At 43.1% G+C, this 24201-nt stretch overlaps 1 protein-coding gene and 1 long non-coding RNA gene across 3 annotated transcripts in view; one reads left to right on the top strand and one right to left on the bottom strand.

Annotated features, from left to right (window-relative positions):
- The window catches only part of PPP4R3A (protein phosphatase 4 regulatory subunit 3A), a 79167-nt gene that overhangs the window by 25504 nt on the left and 29462 nt on the right, over positions 1-24201 (bottom strand). Inside the window, exons 5-7 of the mRNA XM_068254578.1 lie at positions 15319-15396; positions 13924-14040; positions 13481-13597 (exon numbers count right to left, since the gene is read on the bottom strand). Of these exons, the coding sequence (XP_068110679.1) occupies positions 13481-13597; positions 13924-14040; positions 15319-15396 (312 nt within the window). The remainder of the gene's footprint in view (positions 1-13480; positions 13598-13923; positions 14041-15318; positions 15397-24201) is intronic.
- Positions 10725-13673, top strand: LOC137533281 (uncharacterized). 2 transcript variants are annotated; one of them, XR_011024174.1, is made up of 3 exons: positions 10725-10764; positions 10832-10963; positions 13410-13673. It is a non-coding gene; the product is annotated as an uncharacterized lncRNA (long non-coding RNA). The 2 variants fall into 2 exon arrangements; XR_011024173.1 differs by lacking the exon at positions 10725-10764 and having other exon boundaries at positions 10774-10963.

The raw sequence follows: 24201 nt of genomic DNA on the forward strand, positions 1-24201 counted from the left end.
AGTCTGGAGCATTCTGCGCAGGCGACATCTGCAATGGAGGGGACCTAGGGACACCAGAGGGGAGCGGAGCTGCAGAAAGGGACAGATAGGCGGCCAGGGGCTGGAGGAAGCCCCAGGTAAGTAGACCTTGTTTTTTTTTTTAAACCCCAGATGTGTCCTTTAAAGAGATTCTGTAACAAAATGTTCAGCCTTAGTTCTTCTATCCTATAAGTTCCTTTGCCTGTTCTAAAGTGCTCTGGCTTACTGCAGCCTTTCCTAATTGCACAGTGACTGTGTTATCTCTGTTATATGATCTAATCTGTTTTCTTCTGTTAGCTCTGTCGGGCTAAGGCTGGAATGTGTGGAATGTGCAGGGCTGCTTGTGATTGGATAGAAGCGATACACACCCTCTGCAGGCCCCCTGCAGGCTCTGTATGACTCACACACTCTGCTTATGTGAGCCTATCACAAGCTGGTTAGTTTGTTTGTAAACACTGCCTAAAACTGGCAATTACAAGCCAGGATTGCAGCAGAGAGTGGCAGAAACAGCACAGAGGGGCCCAGGAGAACATAATGAATAGAATGGTATGCTTTTTGTTGTAAGAATTTTAGAGTACATATTCTCTTTAAAGAGAACCCGAGGTGGGTTTGAAGAATATTATCTGCATACAGAGGCTGGATCTGCCTATACAGCCCAGCCTCTGTTGCTATCCCAAACCCCCCTAAGGTCCCCCTGCACTCAGCAATCCCTCATAAATCACAGCCACGCTGCTGACAAACAGCTTGTCAGAGCTGGCTGTGTTTATCTCTATAGTGTCAGTCTGCTACTCTCCCCGCCTCCTGCAGAACTCCAGTCCCCGCCTGCATCCCTTCCCTCCCTGCTGATTGGAGGGAAGGGACGGGGCAGGGACCGGAGCTATGCAGGAGGCGGGGGAGCAGCTGAGACTGACACTACAGATGTAAGCACAGCCTCACAGCACGGCTGTGATTTATGAGGGATTGCAGAGTGCAGGGGGACCTTAGTGGGGTTTGGGATAGCAACAAAGGCTGGGCTGTATAGGCAGACCCAGTAGTCATACTATGCCAGGGAAAAAAAAAACACATATATAAGTAGATAAATACTTGATCTACTTACATAACACATGTATTATACTGTCCACGTTTTGATTTCAGTGAATGTTATATAGTAAATGACGAGAATTCTGTTAGTAGTGGGGGCCATGTCTTTTGCCCACAGTTAAAGGGAACCAGAGAGGAAGCACCCTTGTGTATTTTACCATGTATATCAGTAAGAACATTAGAGAAAACACTTACCATGCTCTCTGTTTCGTCCTCACTGCTAAAAGTGTCTGTTAACAGCAGTCACAAGAATCCCAGACTGAGCAATTAAATCTGGCTTTGCTGGGAATGATTATTGCTGAGTCATTATAGCAAAGCCACAAGGGGGCAGGCTTGGGCTTGAAATAACACAACAGAAGACAGACTTAGCTATAATCTTTCTGTAGCAAAGCTAGACGGAGCAGCCTGACTTCTCAGTTGGGGATTCTTATCAGACGTGATAACAGTCAGATTACACAGAGAACAATGAAACAAAGGGCAGATTAGGTGTTTACTGTCATGTTCCCACTGATTTATAAGGTAAAATACAAGAGGGTGCTTCATCTCTGGTTCTCTTTAAGGCTAACTCGTGATGTCATTTCCAGGGCTGTGGAGTCGGTCCAAAAATCCACCGACTCCGACTCCTTAGTTTAGGATTCCACCGACTCCGACTCCGACTCCTCTAATTTGCATATTACAATTTTGTTGATTAAAAGTATATAACATGAAATTCGTCTCTTAACTGCCAACGCCTAGGAATTTTACAAGACAACTGAAGTGAGAAGGATATGTAGACTACTATATTTATTCCCTTTAGACTAAAACTAGTCCTTGGTAAGAGTACTTGTAAAAGGTACAAACCGGAACAAAGAACATCTATCAGGCCCTAGGCAATGTAAGTGTGGGTACATGTAAGAATGATGTGCAGGTACTCTGCAGGAGAATGAGGAGATTCTTCCTCTATTACACATTCTTCATGCACAATCTGAACAAGGTTTATGGGTGACAGACAACACCTCTGTGTTCAATGTGTACAGCATTCTCAGTGGATTCCCTGCAGCTCTGTGGGGAGTGCATATGTAGAGTATAGTACTACTGTGTAACAAAGTAAACCTGAGACAGATGAAATTAAAGTTTTATACATACCTGGGGCTTCCTCCAGCCGCCTTCAGGATAATCAGTCCCTCGTTGTCCTCCTCCACCACCTGGATCTTCTGCTATGAGTCCAGGTACTTGAGCCAGTCGGGCGTAGTGCGCATGCACACTCTCCGCCGCCAGGAGCATACTACACCTGTGCAGCACTATTGCGCAGGTGTAGAATGTTCCTGGCTGTGGGAGCGGCATGCGGCCGGACAGCGCTGACTGGCTGAATTACCAGGACTCATAGCAGAAGTTTCGGGTGGTGGAGGACAGCGAGGGACTGATTAGCCTGAAGGGGGCTGGAGGAAGCCCCAGGTATGTATAAAACTTTACTTTTCATCTGTCTCAGGTACCTTTTAATTTGTAGTCACCAAACCAAATTTTAACAACATGTCAAATTTTTGATTTCATCAGCAAAGGGAGTGCATACATTTGCATAAATCAGCATCAGTGCACAATTATTTCCATCTCATTGACCATCTCTATTAGTGACACAGCTACACATTAGGCTGTATTCTTACAGCATAGATGTTATTTAGTATATATAAGAGATTCCTGTGTACACATCATATATACTGTACAGTCACAATCAGATATGTATATCTGACCTTAAAGAGTAACTGTCAGGCTGCAGAAGCTAATTTAAACCTCTATTCTCCTGTGTTAAACAGTTTAGAAGGAAGCCATAAAGGCATTATTGAAGATAAAAATCTCTTTTACCTTTGATGTGTTCTTATCAGAAAAGCTGTTAGACCTAAGAGGACGCAAGCCGCATACTATACTGCAAAGCATTCTGGGGCCCTCCCCTCGGCTGCTAATGAGACGTTTCAGCAGCTTGTAACTCAGTCCAGCGCATAGCACTGATAAATCTCCGGGGCAGAGTACACTGCAGGAGTCAGCTATTGTTCCTAGCCACATGGCTCATTAATATTCACTGCACACTGTGTTATTCAGTACAAGCTTATCTGTGATCAGGAAGCAGGCAGGACATGAAGACACATTTGACAGAAAAACATGGAGCCTGCCATGAGCTGTCAGGAGCATCTATCTCTGCATATACTATATACAAATTCTGTGAAATCCAAACGTGGACAGTGAAATGCATATGTAATGTAAGTACAGCCAATCTTTAGCTACTGATATATGTGTTTATTTTCTCTGAGACCTTATACCTAACAGCTCCTCTTTAAAAATACGGGAACTGCTTTATTGAAGCAGCACAAGTAACTAATTTTGATTGGTTTATTTCATTTTTGTGGACAGCTATTACTGTATATATACTGTATTTATACATTATTTTTAATGACTATTATCTGAGAAATAGAACATTTTATCATATTTTCTATTTTAATTACAGTTACAAATTCATTAGGAGTCGGAGTCGGAGTCGGTGCATTTTTTCCCGACTCCGACTCCGACTCCAGGCACCCAAAATTGCCCGACTCCACGACTCCGACTCCACGACTCCGACTCCGACTCCACAGCCCTGGTCATTTCTGCCCTTTACTTTTTTTCTTGTCTACTCCAATCGCTGAGTCACCTCAGCCTTGCTTGTAAACACAAGTGAGTAGGGGGATCAGGTTTCAGATAAGCAGCTGGCAGGGAAATAAAGGGAAGAGGAGGAATATATTATAGATAAAAAGAACCCCCAGCATGCAATTCTTTGGCACCGACTACTAAAGGGCCAATGCTCATTAAGTATGTCATAACTCCAAATCATAACAGCAGAAAACGTTTTGAACGTTTTGAATGCAGGATTAGCACTTTTATCACTTAATACACTCAGACCAGTTGCTGTTGAAATTTGATTTTTATGGTGACTATACCGCTTAAAGAGAACCAGAGACGAAGCACCCTCATGTATTTTACCTTATAAAATCAGTGGGAACATGACAGTAAACACCTAATCTGCTCTTTGTTTCATACTTCACTGCTAAATCTGCCTGTTATCAGTTCTGATAAGTATCCCCGACTGAGCATTCAGTCTAGCTTTGACCCTAATGATTATAGCTGAGTCAGTCTCCTGTGATGTCTTTTCAAGCCCAAGCCTGCCCCCTCCTGGCTCTGCTTTCCTGCTAGGATACATAGCAGGAAAGCAGAGCCACAAGGGGGCAGGCTTGGGCTTGAAAAGACACCAGAGAACACAGACTCAGCTATAATCTTGCCGTAGCAAAGCTAGACTGAATCCTCAGTCGAGGGATACATATCAGAGCTGCTAACAGGCAGATTTAGCAGTGAAGTATGAAACAAAGAGCAGAGTAGGTGTTTACCGTCATGTTCCCATTGTTATATATGGTAAAATACATGAGGGTGCTTCATCTCTGGTTTTTTTTAGCCATTACACTATCGACACCCTCACCCCCCCCTCCTCTTTTTTGTACCAAAAGAGGTACAATTTTTAAAGAGTTTCTTTATTTGCAAACAGCTTGCAAGTTGCGGTCTTGCAAGCATGCGTACAATGGAAAAAAGCGCATTTTATAATTTTTATTAAAAATGTATATATTCTTCTTACTTTAATGTTTGCTGCTATGTAGTGCTGGCCATAGCATCCGAAGAAACACCTGGGATCATGTGATCGCAGAGGGGCAGGAAGCGACAAACCTGGAGGAACGGAGATTGTCGCCGGGGATCGCCGAGAAGGTGTAGGAAATGCGCTAGCAGGGAAGCCGTGAGATGTCAGCAAGGAATCCCGCACGCCAGCCACACTGCAGGTATTTATTGGATGAGCCTAACTCATCCTTACCGATCCTAAAGGACTTACGAGGCCAAAATATAAAAAAAAAGTTAAGTACCTGCATTTCTTTAACCAGTTCACCCCCAAGGGTTTTTACCCTAACGGACCAGAGCAATTTTCACCTGTCAGTGCTCCTTCTTTTTATTCCCTAATAACTTTATTACTACTTATCACAAGAAAATGATCTATACCTCGTTTTTTTGCCACCAATTAGGCTTTCTGTGGGTAGTACATTTTGCTAAGAATTTTTTTATTCTAAATGCATTTAATGGGAAAAATACAGAAATAATGGAAAAAAATCATTTCTCAGTTTTTAGCCATTATAGTTTTAAAATTAAACATTCTCCTGTGGATAAAACCAACACTTTTTATTTGCCCAGTTGTCCCGATTATTAAACCGTTTAAATTATGTCCCTATCACAATGTATGGTGACAATATATCATTTTAAAATATAGGTGTTATTTTTCTGTTTTTTTTGGGTTTTTTTGGTTTTAGACACAATTAAACTTATTTAATAAAATTAATTTTCCCTTAGTCAACTATTTATTTATTGATTTTAAGTTGATTTTTTTTTACAAGTATTTTTTTTTTAAGGGGGGAGTGGAAGTGTAATTATATGGCATATTTTACATAGTATGTTTGTGCTTGTGTGTAATATACTTTTTGGCCACAAGATGGCGCTAGTGAACACTTTCCCCGTTAAGGAACAGACTAACCAGCAAGCTCATGGTGACCCAGAACTCATTGGGGTGTGTAAGGGACTACAATGGTCTTAAAAGCCCCCTTACTAAGATGTTAAGAAAAACAAAAGTTTGCTTTCCTAAAACAGAAAGAATTTGCGATAATTCAGGTTAGAGTGAGCTCGAGATGTCTCCCAGGCACCACTGCTGAATATATGCAAATTAACCATTGTACCCTTAGAAGCTAAACACACCTCCAGAACCGCTGGAATGCAATGATGTGTCAGCTTGTTAATGTGTACAGAGCCATAATAATCCAACATGCATACAGGCTGTTTCGGATTGTTTGATCATCATCAGTGCATGGCATGGAAAGCAAACTTTTGTTTTTCTTAACATCTTAGTAAGGGGGCTTTTAGGACCATTGTAGTCCCTTACACACCCCAATGAGTTCTGGGTCACCATGAGCTTGCTGGTTAGTCTGTGCCTCTCGGATTTACAAGCCCTACTCCATAGAGCCAAATTAATCCATGCCATGCACTGATGAGGATCAAACAATCCGAAACAGCCTGTATGCATGTTGGATTATTATGGCTCTGTACACATTAACAAGCTGACACATCATTGCATTCCAGCGGTTCTGGAGGTGTGTTTAGCTTCTAAGGGTACAATGGTTAATTTGCATATATTCAGCAGTGGTGCCTGGGAGACATCTCGAGCTCACTCTAACCTGAATTATCGCAAATTCTTTCTGTTTTAGGAAAGCAAACTTTTGTTTTTCCCGTTAAGGAAGTGATCACTTTTTTTTTTTTTGTACACTTTATTAAACTGAAACCGTTTCCTGTTTTATGAATGGAGGTGGCTGCTGTTCGCGGTCACGTCCATTCACTTCAGGCATTGCGATTGGGTAGAGGACCGCTTGGTCCTCTTCCCCAATCACTTAACAAGGGATCCCGACGGAAACGGCGGTGGTAGCGGTGCAGACACGTGCGGAGCGGCGGCGGGAATACGCGACATATTAAAACGCCGTGTTGCCGTTAATAGGCTAATGCATGACGTTTTAATACGTTACTTTGTCAGTAAATGGTTAAAAGACACGGAAGACGCCATCCGGGCTATTGAGCGGCGGGGACCCGGCGGAACGACACAGAGGGCGCGGATGGCGTACTCTGGGTCTTTTAAAGAGATGCAGGTACTTAACTTTTTTTTTAATATATTTTGGCCTCGTAAGTCCTTTAACTAGTTTTTTTTTTTTTTTTTTTTTAAAGTCATGCTCATCCATACCGCTAGGAAGGTTAATGCACTACAAAGCTACAGAATGTCTCTTTCAAGTGAAGCAACTGCCAAACACACATCAATATTACTCCTACTTCCGGGAGCAAGTACCGCAAATTACGCTATTAGTGTGACCCGCAATACTCGAGTAGCGTAGCTGTTGCTATGATAATGTGTTACTAACAAGCGTTACCATTAGTAACACATTAACTTAGCAATACTCGCACCACTTGAATACGCACTAATCATAAATCGCTGTGCTGCCTGAAGTAAGAGTAGGTACACGCCTGTTCTAAAAACATATCCATGGTTCCGGTTTTTGGCCCGGATCAAAACCGGAGTCATGGATACCAATGTTAAAAAGAACGTCCATCTTCACTAGAAGAAAAAAAAAATCCCTGGCTGTTCCGGGAGATCCGGATTTGCAGGATTTTCACAGACCCTGGATAGACAGAGGGGTAGTGAAAAATCAATAGAAAAATGGATCCCCCTCTACATAGGCAGCTTTGGGCACAGAAATGGATCAGTTTTCTGTGTCCCAGACCGTGGGTGAGGAAGGGGGCCGCCATGCTGGAGGGGGTAGCAGCCAGGATGGGCGTCAGCGGGCCCCCACCCCCTCACCTGGGTGCCCCGTCCTTGCTCCCCTCCAGCTATTTGCGCAAATGTTGTAGATGTAACAAATGCAGCAGGCGGGGAAGCTTACCTTTCTTACTTCCTCCACTCGCCACATCACTTCCTGCTATGTCGCCCTCCGAAGTATAGATGGCGGCATTGCAGGAAGTAAAGCGGCAAGCGGTGGAATGCAAGGGAGAAAGGTAAGCTTTCCCGCTCGCTGCATACTTTACATTAACAATATTTGTGCAACTACAGACTGGAAGCGTATGCTCCAAAAGTGACATTTGCAGAAAAACTGGGGGGGGGGGGGGGGGGGGGGATTTTTTTTTTTTGAAAAACGGATGTGCAAGCGGACAAGTGTGGACCTAGCCTAAGAGTAATGTTGTTGTGCGCTGTCTGTGCACGGAAGTATTACCTAGATTTTGTGCATCAGACTCACTGTGGCAGTAAGCAATCGTGACGCAATTATTAAATTAGCAAACAGGAAAGTAAATGACTCAAGTTATACGGTACTTGCAGAGCGCAGCTACTTCCTATTCCATCGATTCATCTAGGAAGACGTGAAAGGCGATTATACAGAGTTTGCCATCACGTGCAGAGCACTTCCTGTTTTTTTTATAATACTTTCTCCTGATTGGACGTTTGAAGTATGATGTGCTGATCTACTTAATGACATCACCCCACACAAATTACAACATTCCAAGATTTGCTAAACGGAACAAAAGGTTTCCCAAGAAACCAGCCCTATATAAAGACATCATTCAGGCCTTGTTCACATTATATCCGTTTTCATAAAATTTTAAGCTCGGGAGATTTTTTAAAAATCGCCTTGAAAGCACTTGTGCAATGATTCTCTATGAGAGAGTTCATATCAGAACAGTTCGTTTGCGATCAGCTGTGAAAAGCAGCGCTTGAGCTATTTTTGAGGCAATTTGCCTCAATGGAAGGTATAGGAAAAACACAAAACGCTCACAAAATTGCTTTGGCATGTGATTGCGTGAACGTTTTTTTTTTTTTTAATTAATTTTTTTTTAAATACATTGTATTTATTGTCTCTGGATTTTTTTCCGGATAAAAAGACGGAAGCTATCTGCAAGAGTGCTTACAAAAACGCCCACAAAAACGAGCGAACGCGCAGAAAATCGCCAGAAAACACTTTTTAAAAAAAGCCCACCGTGGCCGAACGAAATGTGAGCAAGGCCTCAATGTAAAAAGGGAATATGGTACATGGGCCTCAATTCACTAAGCAGTTCAGACTAGTCTTTTTTTAGTCTATTGATGGTTTGATCGGTTTCATCAAAGGGGAATTCACTATTACCGAATGTTTTAGACCTGTTTTCAGACCTGGTCTAAACCATTTGGTAATCAGGTGGGTAAAGCAGGGAAAATGATCAAAATATGCAATTCACAAACCAGTACCGTATATTCCGGCGTATTAGACGACCCCCCAACTTTTCCAGTTAAAATATAGAGTTTGGGATATACTCGCCGTATAAGACTTACCACTCTTGCAACACACACCAAATTAAAATAAAAAACAACATATACTGGTGCTATGTATGAATAGATACTGGTGCTGTACTGAATGTGGTACCCAGTATATAACAGTATATAGTCAATTGACTGGTTGGATTGGTCAACTCTCCCTTTCCCTAAGTGGATTGGTCAGCTCTCCTTGTCTCCCTGTTTATTAGAGCGGTATGGAAGAATAGATCGCGCTGTGCCCATAAAACACGTCTCTTTCACCCTTCTTGCCCCGCCCTTGTATCCTATTTACCTCCTTCTCTGCCTCTCAGATCTTACACATGTGCGACTGCACTGCTTCACTACAGTCCACAGCAGCGAGATCTGAGAGGCGGTAACAGGATAGGGCGTGTCACCCGGCATCAATGACACCCAGCGTATAAGACGACCACCAACTTTTCAGAAGATTTTCAAGGGTTAAAAAGTAGTCTTATACGCAGGAATATACAGTAGCTATGACTGACATCCTTCTCCTCTGATGAGCTCTCCTCTGCATACAATTAAACTCCTGCATAATTCACTCAAACGGTTCCATCTTCACATCTAAAATACCTCACAGAATTACTTTACCGACAAGAAATCAGCTGGTCTAATCGCTGTCAGAAAAAGTGGGCGTGGTTACTCCTTGTTTGCCTTTGTGAAGTGTGTTATTACTGAATGTTAGACCAGGTCTAAAAACAGGTCTAAAACATTACACCAAACCATCAGTAGACTAAAAACCATCTGTAGACTAGTCTAAACTGCTTAGTGAATTGAGACCATTGTTATGGCTGTATGGTCCACAAGCTTACCGGATCCTCGCACAGACCATCGTTCCAGTGCAAGGAGGGTTTCATCTTCTGGCCATGCCTGCCGCACGGTCAGATGAAACCCAAATCAACTCACGTTGAGTCGAGTAGAGGGCCCAGGCACTGGAACGGTGGGCTCATGCAGGATCAGGGAAACCTCTAGACCGTCTAGACTTTTTAGTACTGAGGTAAGCATCAAACTTATTTCACTTTAAAGTACACGAAAAAAAGCTACATACTTAAAGAGGAACTGTAACCCAGGATTATACTTCATGCCAATCAGTAGCCGATACCCCCTTTCCCATGAGAGATCTTTTCCTTTTCTCAAACGGATCATCAGGGGGCCCTGTATGGCTGATATTGTGGCGAAACCCCTCCCACAGTGTGATGTCATGACCATGGTGCTTGCGGCTGTGCTCCCCTCCATGTACGAGTGCCAGTTAGTTCTCTCTTGAGCAGTAGCATGGAGCTCGTCCACAGAGAAAAAAAAAAAAAAAGTGTCTCCATGCTACTGTGCAGGTGCGGCCGTGCTCGAGCACGGAGAGGACTTTAATGTCAAAGGTTATTTAGTGGGGACCAGTACAGCACAGGTGGGGCTTCGGAAGACCGCGGAGGCCTCTGGACCATCCAGGGTTGTCGCCCTACTCTGGTAAGTATTTTTAGTTTTTTTATTTTTACACACTACAGGTATGCTTTAAGGGCTTGTACACATGTGCAACTATCAGCCAAACTTGGTGTTCTTTCTCAGCTGAGGTTCAATATATTGCATTGCCATACTGTTATGTGTCTTTACAGCATACATTTTGTTCAGCACAGCCACCTTGCATTACTTTTCTGTAACGCCCTTTTTTCTGTTATGTAAATTTTACTCCTCCTACTTTCTGTTGACAGTTATTCTCTGAGCTAGGCATTCTGGGAAAGATATCCGAGGTAGGTGTTTGCAGAGGTTTGGGGAGGAAAACTTTTTTTTACCTTCACTAATGTATGTATCTCCCAGCATTACATCTGCATTGTTGCACTACTAAATGTGGATATGACTATCAAGATACACGGACATCTGAAATGATTCTGCTATCTGGCTGAAGCGATCAAATCTCCGCTGTCCATGAGGAGTCATAATGAAGCCCAGGTAGGAAATTACAAAATCTAGAACTGAAATCAGAATACTTGGTCTGCTGGACGATAGCTGGGCGTGTGCAGGGACGTAGCAATAGCAGAGGTAGCGACCGCATCGGGGCCCTCCCTCAACTGCAATATTAGCTCTCTATTGGTCCTATGCTCATAATAATCACTTCTATAGATACTGTGAATAGTGGTAATCACTAACAAGCTGTTCCCTGTCCCCTTCTTGCGCCTCTGACACTGTAGTTGTCATTGGCAGGTTTTGGTGCACCGTATAAATTGTTATGTATAGAGTGCTTGTGTGTGGGGGGGCCTCATTGTAAAACTTGCATTGGGGCCCACAGCTCCTTAGCTACGCCACTGAGTGTGCGAATGTGTGATGAGCGACTGATAACAGGTGATATGCCCAATCCAACAACCAGATCCACTCACAGGGCCGATATCGTGCAGTTGGCCGCATGTGTACAAGTTGTTTCAACGACTTGTACTTGGTTTGAATGCAGTGATATTGTGCAGTCCGTCGTTCGATCTGCATGCGCAGTATGCAAATGAGTTGGTTGTTCAATTGGTGGGTGTGCTGAAAATACAAGTCATGCTTGATCATGCAATCAGTCATGGCGTTGGGTTGGTCGTGCGGAAAAGTTGCACGTGTCTACAAGCCTTAAAGAGAACCCGAGGCGGGTCTATGGGGGGATAATGGGACACAGAGGCATGTTCTCTGCCTCATGACGCCTCTGTGTCCCCACAGCACCGATCTCTGCATCCCCCCCCCTCGCTATAGCCCGTCTGAGAATATGGTCGCTATTTTGAAAGGTAAACATAGCAGTGAGGGATTCCCTGTTTAAAAACAACCGCCAGGGTCTCTCTTCCTGGCCACACCCCCTACCGCTCCCTCGCCTCCTTGCACGCTGGATGAGAGACACACAGAGGCGCTGAGCTTTGCACCAGACCTATCCGAGTTTTATGCTCCGTTTCTATTGCCTGATGAAGCGGGAGATTCATGCGAAATGCGCTGCACTTGCACTTTCTGGAGTATATAAATACATTTTTGTTGTTTTGAATATACACAACACTCGTGTGTGTCTGCTTGGGGGAGGTAAGTCCACCTCTGCCGCCTCTCATTTTAAACATTTTAGAATATTTTATCCTTTTGTCGCCTCTGTCTGCTTATCCATTTCCTGAGTCCACCCTTGGTGGAGAGGTGTTGCCCCTTATTTCCTATCTACAGAGAGCGACTTCTTAAAGAGAACCCGAGGTGTGTTTAAAGAATGTTATCTGCATACAGAGGCTGGATCTGCCAATACAGCCCAGCCTCTGTTGCTATCCCAAACCCCACTAAGGCCCCCCTGCACTCTGCAATCCCTGATAAATCACAGCCGTGCTGTGAGGCTGTTTACACATCTGTAGTGTCAGTCTCAGCTGCTCCCCCGCCTCCTGCATAGCTCCGGTCCCTGCCCCTGTCCCTTCCCTCCAATCAGCAGGGAGGGAAGGGATGCAGGCGGGGACTGGAGTTCTGCAGGAGGCGGGGAGAGCAGCAGACTGACACTATAGAGATAAACACAGCCAGCTCTGACAAGCTGTTTGTCAGCAGCGTGGCTGTGATTTATGAGGGATTGCAGAGTGCAGGGGGACCTTAGGGGGGTTTGGGATAACAACAGAGGCTGGGCTGTATAGGCAGATCCAGCCTCTGTATGCAGATAATATTCTTCAAACCCACCTCGGGTTCTCTTTAATCCTGAGTGGGGACAGGTGTAATCTCCTCACCTGCTGATATAGTGGTTACCTGGACGGTAACCCATGTTTGTGAGTATAAATAGATACTACATTCCAGTACATACTACACTATATTGGGCTCTCTGTGTCTCTATTCTGTGTTCCCTTGCACACAGTTACTCCTTGCAGCGTCGCGACCCTGATATCACAAAAGTAAAAGTGAGTCAGTAAGGCCCACAGGAGAGTCTATTTTTGCGGCTACCTGATCCCCTCAGCCCCCTGGATCAGGTTTTTTTTTTTTTTTTTTTTTTTTTTTTTTTATGAGCCCACCTCTTTAAAGTGAACCTCCAGACTAACAATCTACTCAGCAGCACTGAAACAGTTTCACAGCATCAGAACTTTGTTTTTCTTACATGAGCCTTCTTTTTAGCTGCACAAAAGCTAAGCTCCGCCCCATCAAAGAAAACCACCTGGGCTTTTTTTTCCCTGATGCTGTGCAAAGCATGAAGGGATTTCTGATGTTGTTGTTCACGTTGCCTAGCAACTGGGAGGGGTAATCAGCACAAAGGACAGTTGGAACTGTGGCTCATGCTCCCTGTCACCTCCTTTCAACCAAAAAGATGGCTACCCTCATGAAATCAACATTTGCCTGTTTTAAAACAGGGTGGGTAAGAGATCATATTACCCATCTATTTTAATTAACATAACTAATGTAACTTAATGACAGTATGTTTGTTTAGGCTGAAGTTCCTCTTTAAGAGACGCAAACATGACATAGAAGAAATGGAGGCAATGAGAGAGAATGACTTACATCATCGTTCTGCTGCGCCTCCTGCATCACAAACTCGCGCACCATGGATGGGTTATATTCCACCAGATATGAGAATATATCAGTGGCAGCACTTCGAACCTGCGGATCGTCCATACCCTGCAAGAAGAGCGCAATGAGTGAGAACAGACGCAATCCTAAATCAGCAATAAGAAAAAAAAAACACTTTACAAAACTTCTTTTCCTCATTCTCACATTTTTATTGTGGCATGTGGCAGGCGTGGCTGTGGGAGGGAATTGTGGCCAATCACATGACTAGTGAGGTCCCCCCCCCCCTCTAGGCAGAGCTGATAACCCCCCCATGCTTGCTATGCAACATACACTGAAGCGGCATGCACTCGCCAGATGAAAGCAGCGGCACACGGAGTGCGGCCCGAGGCTCCTTCCCAACACGGACTCCAGTCGCGACCGTCGTCATTACTTACAAGAATCACTTCCAGGGCCGGCAGGATGCCCATATTGGACAGGGTCTTGAAGAAGGCGTCTCTGTTCTGAGGTTGTAACGTTTGCGAGAAAGCACAGAACTCTTTCAGGAAATTTACCTGTAGCATAAAACGCAAGGTGAAGACATCAATCCTCCAGATAGGCTAACAGCAATCCCCTTAATCAGTCACAGACAGACATACAAGGGGCAGTCATGTGACACCAGACAGGATAGCCATTGGGCTTTCCTACTGGACACCGAAGCCACCAATCACATTAAAGCAATCCTGGACTGAAATGATAAAATATTGTGGCCGATACTCACCTATTTAGAGGGAAGGCTCTGGATCCCATAGAACCTTCTCAGTCCTCTCATTCCACCACTGTCCTCTGTTCAAATTTCACGCCTTCGGGACTCCCCAGAAGGCTTTGGAAGCACTTTTGTTGCTGAGTGCTTCTGAAGAAAGGCACATCCATACTGCACATGTGTAAGCGGGACTCACGCATGCGCAGTGTGGACCTGCTTGTCTTCAGAATTACTCCACAACACAAGTACTTCCAAAGCCATCCGAGGAGTCGCAAAGGCATATTCAGACATTCTAGTGGGGCTACTTCACCGGGGGGAAGCGGTGGAATGAGGGGATGCAGAGTGGACCGGACATGTTCTGTGGAATCCAGAGCTTAGGTGAATATCTAAGTTTTTGGGTTTTTGTTTTTTTTTTTTATTTTTTTTTTTAATCCCTGTTCAGGGTACAAAACCTGGTACACTAAAGAGAAAAATCCCTGCACCGTCTTCAAAATTTTTTCAAGACGGTGCTGTGACTTTTGAGTTTACGTTGTTATCCCAGGATCAAAGGACAACGTCCTGAGCACGTCGGAACTTGATTTGGTGGGTGCAGCCTACTACTTTATTTGCATCAAAACCTGGTACACATCCAAATTTGATTGCCTAATTTGACCACTTCCATGTATTATGGGGGCCAAAAGTTTCTAAACACTTCCGAGGTAAGTATCCAAATTCTTCACCTAAGGATCTCCCAGGATTACTTTAAGCCACAAAACACCCATCTCATCTCCCCTTCCACAGCAACCCAGATGTTCCAAAACAGCAGTTCTGCCTCTCTGGCCAGTGTTGCCAGACAGGCTGCTTGTTCAGAAGAAAAGCCTGTCTAACCAACAGCGGCATCTAGGGGCCAGAGAGAGCAGCAGCAGCCCACCTCTATAGAGAAGGCTACCTGCTGGGGTCCTCAGAGTACTGTAATAAAATGAACACAAGCAATTGGCTCTTTATGGCTCTTCCACAGGTGAATTGGTAGAGTTGGTTGGACTTAATGGACGGATGTCTTTTTTCAACCAAACTAACTATGTATATACTTCTTCCTATAGTAAAAACTTACCAGCTCCTGCCTCTTGTCATCATCCGTTGCTTCGTCTGTGAGGTGCGCAAATAATTCTGTTAGAAATTTCTCATCTTCCTGCAGCAGGGGAACAAAGCACAAGTCAGTAAAACGTAGTTGTACATCTCGCTAGAATATAATTCTGCATTAGAGGTTTAAAGAGGAACTGTAGTGAGAGGGATATGGAGGCTGCCATATTTATCTCCTTTTAAACAATGCACATTGGCCTGCAGATCCTGTGCCTCTAATACTCTTAGCCATAGTCCCTGAACAAGCATGCAGGTCAGAGTTTTTTTTAATAAAGCAAACATCTGATCTGCATGATTGTTCAGAGTCTGTGGCTAAAAGTATTAGAGGCAGATGACCAGCAATAGAACCAGCCAATTTGCATTGTTGAAAAGAAAATAAATGTTTCTACTGAAACAGTCCTCACCAAAGTTGCAAACGACCTTCTCATTGCAAAATGCACAGGGCAATTTTCTGTACTAATACTCCTCGACCTTTCCTCTGCCTTTGACACAGTTGATCACTCTGCTTCTCTACTCGTCACTGGGTATCAAGGGCCTAGCACATTCTTGGATTAGCTCCTACCCATCTGGACGCTTTTTCCCCGTCTCCTATTCCAATACTTACTCCTCTCCACCCCCGCTATCTGTTGGTGTACCACAAGGCTCCATTCTAGGACCTATTTTCTCCATCTACACTCATGGCCTGGGACAATTAATCTACGCTAATGATACTCAACTATCTCTCAGCTCCTGACCTCTCTACACTTATCTCGAGTCCCTTTCTGTCTGCGGTTTCTGCATCCTCAAACTTAACAAGAGCAATACAGAAACTGATAACTCCTCAGTCTCTCTCTGCTACATCACCCATAGTAACCATTAATGTAGAAAAACTCTGAATACCCTCAACTCATAAAAAAAAACACCTTGCTGTTTGGGGTGGGGGGTAGCGGTTGGGGGGGGGGGGTAACTGTTGACTTTGAGCTCTCATTTAACCACTTAATGACAATGTATAGCACTAAAACATCATGTTTGAGCCTGTTAATGGCAACATAATATGTTGCTCATTCCTGCCGCAGCTCCGCATGTGTGCGCTTCGCTCCCGCCGCCGTTTCAGTCGGGATTCCGTGTTTAGCAATTGGGGAAGAGGACCCAATCGCAATGCCTGGAATGAATGGACGTGACAGCGATCAGCGGCCACGTCCATTGATAAAACAGGAAACAGTCACAGTGTTGTTAAAGAGAATCTGTACTCTAATATTCTTACAATAAAAAGCATACCATTCTATTCCTTATGTTCCCCTGTGCTGTTTCTGCCACTCCATGCTGCAATCCTGGCTTGTAATTAACAGTTTTAGGCAGTGTTTACAAACAAATGACATGGCTTCTAACCAGAGTATCATAGGCTGAGAACAGCTTACTGTGTGGATTCATGCAGAGCTTGGAGGGGGTGTGTAAAGCTTCTGCCAATGACAAGCAGTGCTGCACATTCCAGCCTCTGCCCGACAGACACAACAGAGGAAAGGAGATAAGATTTATTACAGAGACAGTGCAACTAGAAAAGGTTGCAGTAAGACAGACCACATCAGAACAGGTATAGGAACTTATAGAATAGAAGAAATAAAGGTGCCCATACACTCGTCATATTGGCAGCAGATAGATAAGAAATGCATCTGATGATCTATCTGATGCATTTTTAGAACATTTTTTACCAGGATAGAATTCCAATAGATTTCAGTTTGAAATCTATTGAAATTCGATCTGATGGCATTTTTTTGCCATCAGATTTCCATTAAGGCCAATGCAAACTGATAAGCAATCTCATTAGATCGACCTAAATTTTCCACCCAGCCAGTTCGATGGAAATCCATCGAAATCGGCCATCGATCGGTCGATTGGCCAACCGATTTGCAATCGATCGGTAAGCCAGAAAATCGGCTGAGTGTATGGGCCCCTTAAGGCTCAAAATTTTGTTACAGAGTCTCTTTAAATCAAATGTAAAAAAAGTGAGCACTTTCTATAATGGGAGCATGTTCACAAGCGACATCTTGTGGCCAAAAAGTAAAATTACACCTACAGGCACATACATACAGTACGTACGCAATATTAATAAAATGAATAACAACTTCCAAAGCCCCCCTTCCAAAAAAAAAAAAAACACTTGTAAAAAATACGTTTAAAAAAAAAATACATAAATAGTTGCCTTAGGGACTCAGCTTTTTTTTAATCTATATTTTGTGAGGGAAAATTACTTTTACTTTACTACATACATTAGCTTGTAATTATGGACCGGACAAAAAAAAAAGAAAAAAAAAGAAAAAATAACACCTATATTTCAAAATATTATATTATAGCCATACATTGTGATAGGGACATAATTTAAATGGTTTAATAATCGGGACAACTGGGCAAATAAAATGTGCTGTTTTATCCACAGGAGAACATTTAATTTTAAAACTAAAATGGCTGAAAACTGAGAAATTATTTTTTTCCATTATTGTCGTATATTTTTCCCATTAAAAGCGCATTTAGAATAAAAAAATTCTTGGCAAAATTTACTACCCACAGAAAGCCTAATTGGTGGCGAAAAAAATGAGGTATAGATCAGTTTGTTGTGCTAAGTAGTAAAGCTATTGGGGAATAAAAAGGAGGAGCACTGACAGGTGAAAATTGCTCTGGTAGGTAAAAACCCTTGGGGGTGAACTGGTTAAACCACGTAAACACATTAACAACCTCCTGCTACTTCTATCTTAAAATATCTTTCTTACACAAGAGGCTACATCTTGTCAAGAAAGAAATGAAAATTATACAAGAATATACATGTATAGAGGCGGAGCATATCCTTGTTATATCTGGGTTTTGAAAGGTTTGCCATAAGATACCAGAATGGGTAGGTCCACCACTGGCACACAGTGCTTATCACAGATGAGAGCAGCATCACCTAGAGCCTAGGTTCTCAACGTGCGGTACGCGTACCCCAGGAGGTACTTCTGATGGTTCCAGGGGGTACTCAGGCTTGATATACTTAAAGGGACTCCGAGCAGTGCAGAAACTATGGATTTTTTTAAAGCTCTCTTTCTCCTCTTTCCAATGATCTATAAACCGCCACCCTATGCCTTTTAGTTTTCGCTATTTTCACGATTGAAATCGCCGCGGCCGCAATTTCGATCGCGAAAATAGAGAAAACTAAAAGGCGTAGGGCGACGATTTAGGGGTCGTCAGAAAGAGGAGAAATAGCTTTAAAATGATATCCATCTTTCCATAGTTACATTGTATTACACAGGGCGACTTTTTTCAAAGTCAGCAGCTCCATTCAGCAGAAAAAGTCGCCCTGTGTAATACAATGTAACTATGGAAAGCTGGATATCATTTTAAAGCTTTCTTTCTCCTCTATCTGACGACCCCTAAATCGGCGCCCTACGCCTTTTAGTTTTCTCTATTCTCGCGATCGAAATTGCGGCCGCGGCAATTTCAATCGTGAAAATAGCGAAAACTAAAAGGCGTAGGAGCTTTAAAATGATATTATTATTATTATTTAGTATTTATATAGCGCCGACATATTACGCAGCGCTGTACAGAGTATATATATATATATTATCTTGTCACTAACTGTCCCTCAAAGGAGCTCACAATCTAATCCCTACCATTGCCTTATGTCTATATTATGTAGTGTAAGTACTGTAGTCTAGGGCCAATTTTAGGGGGAGCCAATTAACTTATCCGTATGTTTTTGGAATGTGGGAGGAAACCGGAGTGCCCGGAGGAAACCCACGCAGACACGGAGAGAACATACAAACTCTTTGCAGATAGTGCCCTGGCTGGGATTCGAACCAGGGACCCAGCGCTGCAAGGCGAGAGTGCTAACCACTACGCCACCGATATGCATCTTTCCATAGTTTTTGCACTGCTCGGAGTCCCTTTAACCAAGAGTAACAAATTTAAAGTTTTAGAAAATGATTAATCTTATTTAAACAACACCAATTTGATATTTTAGCTAATTAAAAGGAATAGTAAATTATTGGAAATTGTTTAGAACCAATTATGTCCTACGATTAAATATATATTTGTCAAGGGGTACTTGTGATGTTTCCTATGCTAGGGGGTACTTGGTGAGTACAGAGTTTTAAAGAGGAACTCCAGTGAAAATAATGTAGTAAAAAAAGTGCTTAATTTTTTTACCATAATTATGTATAAATGATTTAGTCAGTGTTTGCTCATTGTAAAATCTTTCCTCTCCCAGATTCACATTCTGACATGTATTACATGGTGACATTTTTACTGTGGGCAGGTTATGTAGCTGCTCCTAGCTGTTTTGGCTGTTGTAGACAGCTGTAAACAGCTAATTCCTGTCTGTGAACATTGTTACATTGTGGCAGTTTGCCCAGAGTACTGCGGTACTCAGAGCTTCTTGTGGGAGGGGTTTCAGCACAAAATCAGTCATACAGCGCCCCCTGATGGTCTGTTTGTGAAAATCATTATATTAATCATGTAAAAGGGGGTATCAGCTACTGATTGGAATAAAGTTCAATTCTAGGTTGGAGTTTCTCTTTAAAAAGGGGTACATACCCATAAAATGTTGAGAGACACGGACCTAGAGCACATAAGACAGACATACGTGGAAGGGTCTGGAGAGGCTGTGGAGAAGTTTATGCTGCCTGTAACATCGTTCAGTATTACTGGATTGGTGGTGGGTTAGTGATGGTCTGGGGAGGCTTATCCATAGAGGAACGCACAGACCTCTTTACAGGTTAGACAACATAAAGTCCTGGAGGATGAAGGCATGGATACCAATAACAGCGCCCCATGGACACCTGACACAAATCCAATTAAACGCCTCTGAAATATTATGTCTCAGTGTATCTGATGGCGGCAGGTTGCACCTCAGACTGTCCAGGAGCTCAGTGACGGCCTGGTCACCATCTTCCAGGTGGCCATCCGTTGTCTCACTAGAAGCATGCCCCCCCCCCCCCGCTATCATACATGCATACAATCACAGAGTATGGTTTCGAATTGCGGCAATTAATGTTTAGATCAGGCACACAGAGTGTGTGTGTGAGTGTGTGTGTATGAGTGTGTGTGTATGAGTGTGTGTGTGTGTAATGAATGTTTAAATCAGGCACACAGAGGGTGTGTGTGCGCATGTATGTGTGTCTTACTGCAAAAGGGTGCCATTATAAAAGTTAGATTTACAAGAAAGAAGGTCAATTTTGGCGCCCGACAGAATTGCGGACGCCGAGTCGTGCAGATATGAAAATTGAGCCACTGCACGGCAAGGGGGGGGGGGGATCTTAGGGTTAAGCACCACTGGGGGTTTGGATTTAATTATTTCACATTAATGCAAATTCTATGCTAACGTAAATGCCGCTTCTGAAATAAACCAAATCATGAATCAAATATAAATAAACCTGGATAAGTATTTTTTTTTAAGTTAATTAAAAACCATAAAAGGTATGCTTTAAAAGCTTTGTACACATGTTTACACATAACGAATGTACCCATCAAATATACATGTGTCAAAGGGTACCTGAGAGGATATTCATAACGGGTGGTGTTCAGCAAACACCATCTGGCAATGGGTTGCATTGTAGGGATGAGTGAGAACGATTGTGTATGATAGGGTATAAGCAAACCTAAAGTGAAAATAAACTTATGATATAATGAATTGTATGGGTAGTGAGGATAATGAATAGAAGTCTAACATTTTTATTTTTAGTTATATAGCTTTTTTATATAACATTGCATCATTCTAACATATTTGCAGTTTTACAGCCATACATTGACTTTTCAGCTATAAAACAGAGCAGAAAGAATACACTTTTGAACTTTCCTGCAGTAAAACCTTATTTTGTCAAGCTGTCTTTCACTGTCCCTTAGAAGTTTAAAGGAGTTATCAGGCAAATAAAAGAAAATAAGTGCTACTTACCGGGGCTTCCTCCAGCCCCAAGCTCCCGGCATGTCCCTTGCCGCAGCTCTCCCTTCAGCGCTCTGTCCCAATCCCCGGCGATGATGTCAGGGCGACCTCCAGGTCGGCCTGTACTGCGCCAACGCAGGCGCAGTCCCCTCCGGCCCACGTGGCGGTGATTGACAGCGCTGCTCGCACAGGTGCAGTACAGGCTGACCTGGAGGTCACCCTGACTTCATCGCCGGGGACCGGGATGGAGCTGTGGCAAAAGACTCAAGAGAGAGCTGCGGCGAGGGACATGCTGGGAGCTTGGCACTGGAGGAAGCCCCGGGTAAGTAGAACTTATTTTCTTTTATTTGCCTGATAACTCCTTTAAGTGCTTCAGAAAACAGGACTGCATTAGACTCAGTGGGTGGAATAGCTCAGAGACGCTTTTTTGCATAGATAACAACTGAAGTTTATTAACTCTTCCTGTACTGGAAACAATATGAGATATTTATGCTACTCTTGTATTTCTTAGCTGTGCTATACATACAATTCATTATCTCATAAGTTTATTTTCGTTTCAGGTTTGCTTTAACTCATCGAAGCAGTCTCCTCTTCTGTATGCGCTCCACGCCGCGTTTCATCTTCTTACACTTTTACCTTCTATATCGGAACTTCTGCTCTGAAGGCAGAAGTGTAAGAAGATGCAGAGAAGCATGGAGCAGATCAGAAGGAAGGCAACGGCAGTGCAAACACCCGCATATACAGCCCCAATCACCGGTACACTCCGGGACACTTTCACTTTTCACAAAATCGTTCTCGACATCCTAAATCACATACTGTAATAATATTTAACACTGCTCAACTTTTAACACACATATAAAAAAACACATCAGAACACACTAGTCAGGCTGCAATGAAGTTAACACATTCCAGGACCTGTTCCCCCGACCCTCCTCAACCAGACCCATAAATGCCTATTAGCATACGTATAACAGTTTAAAAAGGAACTTCAGCCTAAACAAACATACTGTCATTAAATTACATTAGTTATGTTAAATAAAATAGATAGGCAATATCATTTCTTACCCACCCTGTTTAAAGAGGAGCTGTCTGCCACACTATCTCAGAAAAAAAAAAAAAAAAAAAAAACACATACTAGCTCTACTTATGTATTGCACTGTCTACGTTTTGATTTTAGTGATTTTTTTTACAGAAAAAAAAAATCCTTCTTAGCATTTCCCATTTTAAGTTATTCCTGATGTCATTTCCGGCCCTACTCTCCTCTGCCTGATTTGCCTGCCCTTCACTATACAAAGTGCATTGTCTCAGCAAGAGAAATATTAGCCAATCAGAGAGGCACAGAGGTGTGGGAGGGGAAAACAGGAGGGAAAGCGGCATCAGCCAATCAGGCTGCATTAGTTAAAAGAACAAGCGACACCCATGCTAACCTAGAGATAAAAAACACATATATATAAGTAGAAAAATACTACTTCTACTTGCATAACAGATGTATTGTGATATCCACATAATGATTCCTGTGAATTTTACAAAGGAAAAGCAGATAATCCTATTCTAGGCAGTGGCCATCTTGCCAAGCTAATGCTGACATCATATCCTCCCTGACTCTTTCCCCCCCCCCTCCCTTCTCTTGTTCATTGTGTATTCATTAGCTGCCCTCCTCCCAGAGTCTTCAGACACTCCCACTGAGGTGTATACTAACAACTGCACTGTCTTTTTTTGTTTACACATCCAATCACTGAGTCACCTCAGCCTTGCTTGTAAACACCAGGGCTGTGGAGTCGGAGTCAGGGCAATTTTGGGCACCCGGAGTCGGAGTTTGAGTCGTTGATTTCATAAACTGAGGAGTCGGAGTCGGGTGATTTTTGTACAAAATCCACAGCCCTGTTAAGTATTAGACTAAGGAGTCGGAGTCGAGGAGTCAGGGCCATTTTGGGTACCCGGAGTCGGAATCGTGGTTTCATAAACTAAGGAGTCGGAGTCAGAGTTGGAGTCGGAAGATTTTTGTACCGACTCCACAGCCCTGGTAAACACAAGTAATCAGAGGGGGTTTCTGATAAGCAGCAGGGCAGGGAAATAAATGGAAGAGGAGGGATATATTATAGATAAAAAGAACTCCCAGCATTCAACTTTTTGGCACTGTTTGGCACTAGGGCCAGTGCTCCTAAAGTATGTCATAACTCCAAACCATAACAGCAGAAAAAGGTTTGCAAGCTTTGAATGCAGGATTAGCATCTTTATCACTTAATACACTCAGAACAGTTGCTGGTGAAATTTGATTTTTATGGTGACAATACCGCTTTAAGTCTGTGGGGAAATAGAGAAGCAAAAAAAGGACAACCCAGCATGCCCTGCAACTTCCTTTTTGTGTACCAAATAAGAGTCAGGTAAATTGGGGAATGGTCATTTATCAACAAGAAAAGCAATAGTGATTTAAACTTTTAGATTGCCTGGTTAGCATCCTAATTACTTGTTTACCAGATAAAAATAAAGAATTGATTTTTGATTTTATGCCCGACAGTTACACTTTAAAAGAACAGGCAAATGTTTGTGATTTCATGGGGGCAGCCATCTTTTTGGTTGAATGGAGGTGACAGGGAGCATGAGACAGTTCCAATTGTCCCGTGTCCTGATCACCCCTCCTAGCTGTGCACGCTAGGCAACGAGAACATCAGAAATCCCATCATGCTTTGCAGAGCATCAGGGGAAAAATGCCACGGCAGTTTTCTTCCGTGCTGCTAAAAATAATGCTTGGGTAAGAAAAACAAAGTTCTGATGCTGTGAGACTTAATACGCAATCTATGAACGCTCCTCTGCTCGGTGTAGCAACCAAAAAAAAAAAAAACCTCCCCATCCAACAACCCTTACTGTGACAAAATGCAGCATAAAATGATCTCCACATTCTGCTACTAAAGGGAACCTTAAATGAGTTAAAAAGAAAAGGTTTCACTTGCCTGGGGCTTCCCCCCA

The sequence above is a fragment of the Hyperolius riggenbachi genome, chromosome 9 (genome assembly GCF_040937935.1).
Source record: "Hyperolius riggenbachi isolate aHypRig1 chromosome 9, aHypRig1.pri, whole genome shotgun sequence".
Taxonomy (NCBI): Eukaryota; Metazoa; Chordata; class Amphibia; order Anura; family Hyperoliidae; genus Hyperolius; species Hyperolius riggenbachi.